Source organism: Lutjanus erythropterus, chromosome 4 (assembly GCF_056507025.1).
Source record: "Lutjanus erythropterus isolate fLutEry1 chromosome 4, fLutEry1.hap2, whole genome shotgun sequence".
NCBI classification, from domain to species: Eukaryota; Metazoa; Chordata; class Actinopteri; order Lutjaniformes; family Lutjanidae; genus Lutjanus; species Lutjanus erythropterus.
Window position 1 is genome coordinate 25,276,647 of NC_139320.1, and position 11,610 is coordinate 25,288,256.

The 11,610-nt window shown below is 37.8% G+C and overlaps 1 protein-coding gene across 1 annotated transcript; it reads left to right on the forward strand.

Annotated features, from left to right (window-relative positions):
- Positions 1–299: 299 nt before the first annotated feature.
- Positions 300–9,807, forward strand: trpc6b (transient receptor potential cation channel, subfamily C, member 6b). Its single transcript, XM_084716394.1, has 12 exons — positions 300–438; positions 2,232–2,994; positions 3,139–3,324; positions 3,493–3,657; positions 4,257–4,473; positions 5,006–5,233; positions 6,478–6,742; positions 6,916–7,111; positions 7,419–7,625; positions 8,330–8,386; positions 9,375–9,450; positions 9,547–9,807. Exons 2-12 carry the CDS (start codon positions 2,254–2,256, stop codon positions 9,693–9,695), a joined length of 2,487 nt encoding a protein of 828 aa, XP_084572520.1. The 5' UTR covers positions 300–438; positions 2,232–2,253; the 3' UTR covers positions 9,696–9,807.
- The last annotated feature ends 1,803 nt before the right edge of the window (positions 9,808–11,610 follow it).

Here is an 11,610-nt window from a genome sequence, read left to right on the forward strand (position 1 = left end):
AATAAGTTAAGTCAATGCAATTCTGATGTGCTTAAATTCTCTATTAGTTTGACAAAGTGCTTTAATATCTTGCTTTTTGGGCTTACCGGTCACAGTTATGGAAAATCAAGGAAAACAAACTGAAATATAAACAGTTATATAATCTCCAAAAACTGGACCCAAAACGTATTGAATAAATGCTAATATCCCATTCTCTAAAACACACCTTAAAGGCTGCTAGATAACCGCCCACTGGGCGTGGAGAGGCAGCACCGTCAGCAGCATCAAGACTCAAGGTGGGACGCAGGATGAGAGTCAGTCTGACAGGTAGCCAACAGGCTCCTAGAAGTCGTGCGTACGTGAGTTGCAGCTAATCGCCTTAAATTTGGACGTAGTTTTGGGTCGTGACGACTTAATGAAGTGTAAGTGAAGTCATTTGGGGCATCTGTCTTCTGAGAGGTGAGTGGACAATCCTGTTAAGATTTTTTAGTGTTGCTGTGAAATATATATCGAATAATAATAATAATAATAATAATAATAATAATAATAATAATAATAATAATAATAATGACAATAATGATAATAATAACAACATTTGGTGCTTATTTCCAAGAAACAGTAGAGAAATGACTGTAAGGCTTTTAAGGTAAAAGCTTCAGGCCCAAAGGAACCTCAGTATGAGACTCTCACTCAGTGATCTCATCCTGCAGTATCACAGTTTTTGAGCCTCCTATTGTGTCTTTCCTTGGCATGTATACTCTGATGTCTTCTTCTCACACAGAACATTTTTTCAGTCACTAGAAATGTTAATGTTATCACCTAATTACATTAATTGCAGAGTAATCTTATCAACCATACAGTGCATCACCTAAGGAGAGCTGCCAGTTTTGCCAATTTTGTAATCTGTCATGCCACAGCAATGTTTTTTTTTTGTTACTGCTCTTTCATTTCCCATAATAACAGTTGACTGTCGTGATGAAGAAGAGCAGCAGAACTAAAACAAGGCATTCTCAGAAATCCAGGCAGGTAAATCCACATGCAGCAGCTACCTATGCAATTTAAAGACAAATGTATGCATTTGAAAAACATGCACATTTTTGCACCTTCCCTGGCTAAACAGCATGGCACCATTTTATCTTGTTTCAGCTGACGCAGACTAGATGCCAAACTTGAATAGTTTGATGAATGCAGTCTGTATTACAACAAATCCTGAATATTCTGTGGGTGCTCATCAGGTTGTTCAGTTGTGTAAAACCTTATTAACGACTAATTATGATTGAATGAAGGGACATCGTCATCGTCTGTCATCATCTGTGCTGAAGCAATTAGCTCCTGAGATAACCACGTTATCCTAATGTAATTACTGAACAGAAAGTGGATTTACTCATTTGGCGATAACACAAAATATGATTAGTATTAAAAAATAGCCACTGTCAAACAGTAGTATGGTCAAAGTCTAATGAATGGAGCTGAAATCATACTTAAATCAGTATAGATTATGAAACACCTGATGATACTGTTGTATAATATTGCAGAAATGCAAAATGAATTCATCCAACTATGAGACAGAGGCTGAGTGGACGGACAGTGCCAGGCCATAAAATGAAAGAGAACAGATGATGAATCTGTGGGTGGTGTCACACATGTAGTGAGAGTTATAATTCAGCTGAGACCAGCTGGCCAGTCTACCCTGTTATCCATTCACGTCTTAGGCCACTGCTGCCTCATTCCCAAGGCCATTTTGATGGGATTACAGATGGTGTCCATTTACTTGTACAAGGAAACTGCTTAAAGTAATGTGTCTACAGTGGATATTAAAAGTCTGCACACCGCTGTTAAAATGCCAGGTTTTTGTGATGTAAAAAAATGAGACCAAGATAAATTATTTCAGAACTTTTTCCACCTGTACAACTCAATTGAAAAGCAAACTCAAATCTTTTTTGGGGGGGAATGAAATAAAAAAACAACCTAAAATAATGTTGTTGCACATATGTACATACCCTCTTATAACTGGGGATGTGGCTGTGTTCAGAATTAACCAATCGCATTCAAACTCCTGTTAAATTGGAGTCAGTACACACCTTCCATCAATTAAGGTGCCTCTGATCAACCCCAAATAAAGTTCAGCTGTTCTAGTAGGCCACTGTACTTAATAGGAAATTAACAGTAAATCTTAATAATCTTGTATCTACACAGATATGGCCATATGATAATCATATTATATAATCTAAAATATGTTTACCTGTGTTTAGGCAGAGCAATGAATGGAGAGCCATGATGCTGCGGCAGGTCAAACCCCGGAGACAGGCTCTAAGGGGAGCTGGTTACCTGTCTCATGCTCAGTCCTCCTCCTGCATTTCCATGACAGAGGAACTCTTCCTAGGTGCTGCAGAATACGGCAACATTCCTGAAGTGAGGCGGATGCTTGAGGAGTTGCCAGACCTCAATGTCAACTGTGTGAACTACATGGGCCAGAATGCACTGCAGCTGGCAGTTGCCAATGAGCATTTAGAGGTGACTAAGCTCCTACTGAGGAAGAAAGACCTCGCTAGAATTGGAGATGCTTTGCTGTTAGCCATCAGTAAAGGCTACATCCGTATAGTGGAGGCTATACTGAGCCATGAGGCCTTTGCGGACAGTCAGAGGCTGACCAACAGTCCTGGCCAGGCGGAGACACATGATGACTTCTTTGCCTATGATGAGGATGGCACACGTTTCTCTCATGACATCACTCCCATCATCCTGGCTTCCCAGTGCCATGAGTATGAAATCGTGCATATTCTTCTCATGAAGGGGGCCCGTATAGAGCGGCCCCATGACTACTTCTGTCAGTGCAGGACCTGCAGTGAGCAGCAGAGGCATGACTCATTTAGTCATTCACAATCTCGCATCAATGCTTACAAAGGTCTGGCCAGTCCGGCATATCTGTCCTTGTCCAATGAAGACCCTGTGATGGCAGCTCTAGAGCTGGGCAATGAGCTCGCAGTTTTGGCCAATATTGAGAAGGAGTTCAAGGTACAGTAGATCTCAGTTAAATGTTTACTTGAGTAAAGAAGTTGACTCAGTGCTTCTACTTGTGAAAAGAATGCATGTACTTTGCAAGTGATTCATAAAATTATGAGCATAAGGTGCTATGGATGTTGCTGTTGTCTGTTACAGAATGATTACAAGAAGCTGTCCATGCAGTGTAAAGACTTTGTGGTGGGACTCCTGGATTTGTGTCGAAACACAGAGGAAGTGAAGGCCATCTTAAATGGGGACACCGAATCATGTCAAAGCTCTGAAACCTTCAGCAGACAAAACCTTATCAGGTTAAAACTTGCAATAAAATATGAAGTTAAAAAGGTAAGCATGTTAGAAAAGCACTTTAATTTCTATGATTATAATCGATGTACTTGTTTGTGGGGTATTTTGTGCACTCTTGTTTTTTCCAAATAATGACTCTTTCTCTCTTTCTCTCACACACACATACACACACACACTCACCAAACACAATTGACCCCAATGGAACAGTTTGTGGCACATCCAAACTGCCAACAGCAACTCCTCTCCATCTGGTACGAGAACTTGTCAGGGCTACGTCAGCAAACCACAGCAGTTAAAATCCTCCTTGTCCTTGGTGTAGCTGTTGGGTTGCCTGTCTTGGCCTTTATGTACTGGATAGCACCATCAAGTAAGGTTAGTTACAGGAATATCATCGTTTTAAAAGTTAACTTAATATTCTGCATTAATTGCCTTGACTTTTCTTTTAGGAAACACTTAACAGCACTAAAAGGAGACTGAATGTTGGACTTTCGGTTGTACATTTGACATGACGCCAATGTTGCCTGTCTGCTTGATGTTTAAATAGGCCAAAGCTGCTCATGCATTGAATGATCTTAAAAAATAGATAGTTTGGATTATTTGAATTGTGGTTGTATGAGGTACTTATGGATAGTCAGTGTATTACCCACAGTAGATGCTGGGGCACCAGCATGGCAGCTAAGCCGCAACAAAAGGTATTTCAGCCACTTAAAAGGTCCACCCAAAAAAACTCAGTAGCATTTTCAGTGTACGCTATATTTAGAATATTTTCACCAGTTTACCTTGCCATCTACTGGAGGTAATTTAGTGATTATTGATAATTACCTCGTACAACCCCACTGCACATAATCCGAACTGTCCGTTTAAGTTTTGACTAATCTCTTACTGTATGCAAAGATGATATTCTGTCAGAGGTTGTGCATATAAAAGAATGTTACACTTTCTCATGTTTGCGATTTTCTGACCTGTGTCAGTTAGGGAAACTCATGTGTGGACCTTTCCTGAAGTTTGTGGCCCATGCAGCTTCCTTCACAATGTTTCTTTGTCTGCTGGTCCTGAACGCGGCAGACCGGTTTGCGGGAACGTCGCTGCTGCCTAACATGACCGTCCACGATCATCCCTCACAGCTGTTTCGTATGAAGACCACCCCCTTCACCTGGATGGAGATTCTCATCATATCCTGGGTCATAGGTCATGATTCTAAACACACAGCATCCCTTCCACATTCTTGTACACAATCACAACCAGCTGTTTTTTTTGTTAAATTATGTTAGTATATCGTTTCCTTATGTTAATTTATTCATCTCCCATCTTTTTAACACTCAGTCTTGTCGACTTCTCCTTTTTTCAGTTAAGCTCCAACATTTTTACATCATTCATGCAGACGCATGCAGGGTCAAGGATATTGCAAGTCATTGTGGACTTATAAACCCCCAAACATCTATCATGCTAGGAAATTGCCCACATAGATAATTACATATTCTTACCACATGCACCATAATAAATCAGACTGGTAATGACATTCCAAAGATGGAAAAGTCAAGGTGACATTTTCATTTAGCTCTACGGGCGAGCCATGCAGCATTAGCAGATCCTATGTGATTTGACTATCAACTCAAACCTTATTTATCATGTTTATACATGTTCATATAATATCAGCCAATATTTTATGTGAGAGAGAAACAGTGTACTGCCATCTAAATGTGATTTTTTTTTCCTACAGGGAAGATCTGGGAAGAATGTAAAGATATTTGGTCACAGGATATCCGGGAATACATCTCAGAACCCTGGAACCTTCTTGACTTCAGTATTCTGGCCATTTTTATGACCTCTTTCATCGCCAGATTAATGGCTTTCTGGCATGCCTATTCTGCCCAGTGTTATGTTGACAAGCACTACACTGACCTGTCCAACCTGACCCTGCCCTTTGAGATACAGTATTTCCAGCTTGGTAAGTGCGGACCAAAGAATTTAAGTATGTATATATATGTAAATAGTGATTCAATCAATTGGATTTTCTTTAACATACATAAAATATTGTTACTGAAGTGGACTTCCTTAGCCAGGTTTCAGAACTTCGAATCCGCCCACTCCACAATAAGGATTATTGAGTTGACTGTTCAGCCTGATGTCAGGCTAGGATTTCCTTGTTCAGACTTAATTTTTAGGTAGCATCAATGTTACACTGGGTTAAGGGGATAGTTCACTCAAAAATGAAAATTCAGTCATTATCTACTCACCTTCATGCTGACTGATGGTTGGGCTTAGTTTTTAAGTTCACAAAAGACTGCTGGGGTTTCACAGGAAAACACGCATTGCAGAATCTCTCGAACAATTTAAGTGAATGGTGACCAGATTTCAAAAGTAAAAAAAAACAACAGAAAAGAAAAATTGAAATGCCTCCATACTGGTTGTCTGGTATAATCCAAGTTTCTCTGTGAAACTCCAGCAGTGTTTTGCGGTATAAAAAAAATAACTAAACTGAGCCTTCAGTTGGGATGAGAGTGAGTGGGTAGTGACTGAATTTTCATTTTTGGGTGAATTATCCCTTTAAAGGCCCAGCATGTAAAATGGCATGTGGTTGTTAAAAAACACAAAAGCTCTCTAGAGCCAGTGTTTGGCTTGTGTACTCTGGGCTTCTGCAGAGACATGGTGGCGCAACATGGCGGCCTCTGTAGAGAAGGACCCACTCCCTCTGTAGATATAAAGGGCTCATTCTAATGTAACAAAAACACAATTATTCTTATTTTCAGGTGATTATACACTAACGAAATCATACTCATGAAGATTATATTCCATTTCTGCCATATTCTGATAAGGAATCCAACTGCAGGACTTTCCAACTATTTCATTATCAAAATCACCATGCTGAACTGAGTTATTTGTATGTGTTCTATACATAGGAAGTAAATTAGGGCCATGGTGAAAAATATCTGTCTGTGTTTTTCCAAAGTCAGAGGTGATGTTTTTGTCAATTTTGTCTACAGATATTCAGTTTTCTGTCAAAAAGGACTAAAGAAACCAGAACATATTTACATTTAATATGGTGGAATCAGAGAACTTTGACAAATTTTTCTATAGCTGGAAGTTCATTCAGTAGTTAATAACTAAATGATTAATCAATTAATCATTGCAGCTGTAATCTAAATGGATTGGAAGTTTACTGACTGAAAACTCACATTTGTTTATTTCCAGCTCGAATCAACTGGATGCCCTCAGACCCACAGCTTATTTCTGAAGGCCTCTATGCAATTGCAGTCGTGCTGAGTTTCTCTCGCATTGCATACATTCTGCCTGCCAATGAGAGCTTTGGGCCTCTGCAGATCTCTCTGGGAAGAACAGTAAAAGACATCTTTAAGTTCATGGTAGTTTTCATAACAGTTTTCGTGGCTTTCATGGTGGGAATGTTCAATCTGTACTCATACTACCTTGGAGCCAAACACAATGATGCCTTTACAACGTGAGTGTCAACTATAGGCTGATACAATTACACAGTTTGCCTGAAAAAGCTCCTAAAGTGGCAATTTTTTCCAATCATGCCTTTGGATACAATCTGTGTTGAATTGATATGATGTAAAACTAATACATTTGTTACACTACATTAATTTACTTCCTATCTTTCTATTCCTCCAGGCTTGAAGAGAGTTTTAAAACGCTGTTTTGGGCCATCTTTGGTTTGTCAGAAGTGAAATCAGTGGTCATTAACATCGACCATAAGTTCATTGAGAATATTGGCTACGTTCTGTACGGGGTGTACAACATCATCATGGTGATTGTCTTGCTGAATATGCTCATTGCCATGTTCAACAGCTCCTTCCAAGAAATTGAGGTCTGTCTTTACTATCCACTTTCTAAATTAGTGTGCATTTGATTTTTGCTACTCTATCAGTGATGATAATGGGTGTTTTGTTGTAAGATCATATTAATTTGACACAAATTTCAGTAGATGTTATGATTTACTGCTGATTTATGCCAAAGTTGTATATTTGGTTTACACTATAATGCTGTAGATTTAATTAAGAAATATCAATAAGTGGTGGCAATATCTTGATTAACTCTCTGAATATTCACCTGTTGCTCATCAGATGTTTTCCCTGCTCTTCCCCCTCTCTCCCCTCTGCTGTCTCTTGGTCCAGGATGATGCTGATGTTGAGTGGAAGTTTGCCAGAGCTAAGCTCTGGTTCTCTTACTTTGAGCAAGGTGGCTCACTGCCCGTGCCCTTCAACCTCATACCCAGCCCTGCATCTGTTTTTTCCTTCTTGCTGGGGATAAGGGAATTTCTCTGGGATGTACCTCAAGACAAAAGTAAAGAAAATTCAAATGACGAGATGGAGCTTAACAAGGTGAGGCATCAGCTGCTGACACGGATGATATTTCAAGCAAGGAAGTAACCAAATTCATGGTACAGCTTTGCAATAAGACTGCCATTTTAAATGATTTATGAATGGCTTATAATTAGGTTATTAATTAGGTTGTAAACACTTCATGCCTCAGATCTCATTGCTTACTTAACTTATTTTGTTTTCTCCATCAGCAGCATTTACCCATGTGCTTCATCAGATATTTGTTAGGAGCTTTTAGCCACCATCAACATATCTTAATAGTCAAAGTGCTTCATTTTTTGCAGATTGAATTAACATATAAAATTAAAAGAATCATATTGTTGCATATTACACTTTACTATGGGGCTTCCTTTTGTCAGTGAAAAATGCTCAATAACTCATTAGTAAGACTGATTAGTAGGAAGCAGTAACTGGATCTTACCAAATAGCAAGGCTACATTTTTATTAATGATTTACAAAGTATTTACAACCTAATAAATAATTAGTAACCATTTATAAATCAATGGTAATGGTAGTCTTATTGTAAAGTGGTGAAGACATTGATAAAACTTCTGGTGAGGTTTTCCAATATTCTTTGACACTGGCCTATGGTGCCCTCTTGTGTCAGTTTTAAATATTGCAGATGTTAAGTACAGCCTTTAAAAGCATGTTTTAAAATAACTGTTAACTGTGATTCTTCTCCTTTCTTTTATTTCTAATCTTAGTTGAAGCAAGCAGAGGATCTGAGTGCGGAAGCATCACTTTGCCCAACTCATCATCAAGTAAAGAAGTTTTCAGTGCTTATTAACCTGTTATAACTGAGCTGTTGAGTTGTTTTTCTCAGGTCAAGCTTTATGCATATAGACATGAACATAAATAAAGCAATGCTAACAATGTATTATCGTGTAACTCATATTTAGAGTATATATATTTTTTCAAATTGGTGTTGTGACTGCCACTATTAAGGATGGCAAAAAAAAATTAATGGGGGGTTGAGAGGTTTTCTTGATTTTAAGGAATGTAAGAAAAGTTTAAAAAACACAAACAAACAACAACACCAAAAAAAAAACAAAAAAAAACAGTAGGCCTGTATCTCAGCATGTCATTCATCTATGTGAAGAAAATGAAACAAAACCATTTGTAAATTTTAAATGTATATAGTTTAGATTATTATTTTAGATATAAACTTTAAAACAAATCTCATGATAAGGGCACGGTGAAGCCCTGAACACAAGCTATATTCACAGAGTCTTCACTCTCTGCTAAACAGCTTCGTACCGCATTAGAAAACCAAAGAGATAATATAACAATTATCAGGTAACAGGGAGAAGAAAACAATTAATTTTAAAAAAGACAAAAAGATAAACAATCAATCAAACAAACAGACAAACAAAAAGAAGTCTGTTAAGTATGATTGTTAAATGAAGAAAAGCATAATACTGGCAGAGAATTGTGAAAAAATCTTAAAATAATATTATAATGATATTATGCATAATTAGAATTAGAATTTCTGCACTATTATTGATACGCATTCAATGTGAACTATCCATAAAAGATTTCACTTAGCCAGGGGTTGTCAGTTTACTCGATGTACAGAAAAAAGGTACCTGAAGGAAAAAGGTTGGGCACCCCTGATCTAGAGGAAGTATTAAGGTACTTCAAAGGAGACTTGCTATGTATGTGTCAAAACCATAAACTGTATAAGAAAATCTTCTAACTGAAAAAACTAGGCATGAGTTTAACACTCAAATCTTCTATTCTGTATTACAGAAGATAATGAATCGCCTCATCAAAAGATACATCTTAAAAGCACAGAGGGATAAAGACAACGATGAAGTGAACGAAGGTGAGTTCGGCAGGTCGTCTGGATACGGTGCTTTTCATGTCTGGATCAAGGAATTACGAAACCTCATTTGAGGCCGTTTCACTTACTGTCCCGCAGGTGAACTGAAAGAGATCAAACAGGACATCTCCAGTCTCCGCTATGAGCTGCTGGAAAGGGGGAGCCAGGACATGGAGACGCTGGCAAAGCTCCTCAGGCAACTGGGAGAAGTCATGCATGTTCAGCAGAGAGAAGAGCAGAAGAATTAGCTGCCTGTACTTTCTTAAGATGATAGTTCAGATTATTTGAAGTGGAATTGTGTGAGGTACTACCAGGGGTGGAAGTAATTAATTACACATCCTCAAATTACTATAATTAAGTAGGTCTTTTTGGGTACTTGTACTTTAACGAGGAGATTTTCAAGACTGTGCTTTTACTTGTACTTAACTATGCATTACAAGATATAGTCTACTTAGTTACTTTTAAAGTCATAGTTGAGTACTGAGCACAATTTGAATTAATATCCAGACTTTTTCATCTGCATTTTAGTAGCCAATCAGATGATCTGATCACAAACAGGCCGATGAAAACAAAGACATATGGAGCACAGGTTTGGAGTAAGGATGTTAATGATTGATCATTAATTGATTAATTGTTGTTAAGAATTTAACCAATTAAAAATGTATTCATGGATATTTCTATAATATTTTGAAACTGTTTTGTCTGGTGGAGCCATTTGTCGAATCAGGAAAATTAAACATGGACTTAAAATGAGGAAAAAAAGACAAAAAGAAAAAAGGAAAAAAGGGCAAAAATGTTTGTATCTTGTACATTTTTAAAGATTAATCAATTGTTAGCATTTTCAACTATTGGTTAAAGAAAACGCACAAAATTTACATTTCTAGTTTGGAGAGGTGACTGTGACAGTAGTTTTTGAGATGATTACTTTGTACTTTTACTTAAATATTTTTCTAACACCAGTACTTTTACTTGTAATTGTGTAACATTTTAGCAATGTAACAGCACTTGTACTTGAGTACAGATTTTCAGTACTCCACTGAGTACTACCTACAGTGAAGGTCAGTATGCCCCCTAGTTTGGCGAGGCAGAGAGGAGCACCGGCATGGAAGCTAAAAGAATTACTGCTGTGTCTTTGGCTGCTCAAAATAGCCCACCCAAAAACAATCATCATCAGTTAAAATGTGCACAGCAGTATATTGTTTAGCTTCAACACAACAGTACTTCTACTGAGAGCATGCAAATCGACCTCTACTGTAGGTATAATATGCTGCCTATGGGTAAGTGACTCATACAACCCCAGTTCAAATAATCTGTTTACAGAATGTAAATATTAGAGATGTATTTAGTGGACCCACTGTTACTCTTCTAATTAATGAGGTGTTCAGTCAGGGTCAAGGAGCCCGTAGGCACAGACTTACCACACATTTTTTTAACAAAAACTTGATAAAATGATAAAAAATGCATACTCTATTTTAAATAGAAAATTTTCCTTCAGTGTAGATGTTCCACTTTGTCCCTGTCCCTCTATGTGCACAGCTAATCACATGGTTGCACTAACAGCACTTTTTTGTTGTTGTACTGGCTCTGTTACACTAATCTGCAATATTTACTACTAAAATAATGGTGTTGTCTGTTACCAGCTGTTTATAGGGTTTGATTTAGAGACAATTTTTCCATTTGGAGTAGAAAAAGCAGCTCCAGAAAATAAAAGCAGTTCAAAAAATAAGTGTCATATGTTTGGATGTGTCAGTGGCAGGTTCATAAGTCAAACATAACCTAAAAAATAAATGAAAGCTTGTTGGTAAGAAGCCTCAGAGCTGTCTGTGAATCTCAAGTCACGAGGTAATCATATTTTCCTATAACCTTAAAACGAATCAGCTGGACTCCAGTAGAAATGTTCATACAAGACATTAACTTTTAATTTTTTTTATTTTGTGTTTCATTAAAATGCTGCCCACTATAAGCATAATGTGTAATGATTATAATTAAATGATTATCTTCACTTCATGGACTTCAGGAGGTTTATGGGCTTTTAAAATGGTTGCAGCAGATGCTGTTATATGCTCTCTCAAGCTTGCTGTGAAGCAAGACAAATGTCTGAGAACAGTCTGACCTGTCACGTAGACAAACAACTCACCTCCATCTGCAGTCGGGCCAGGAGAG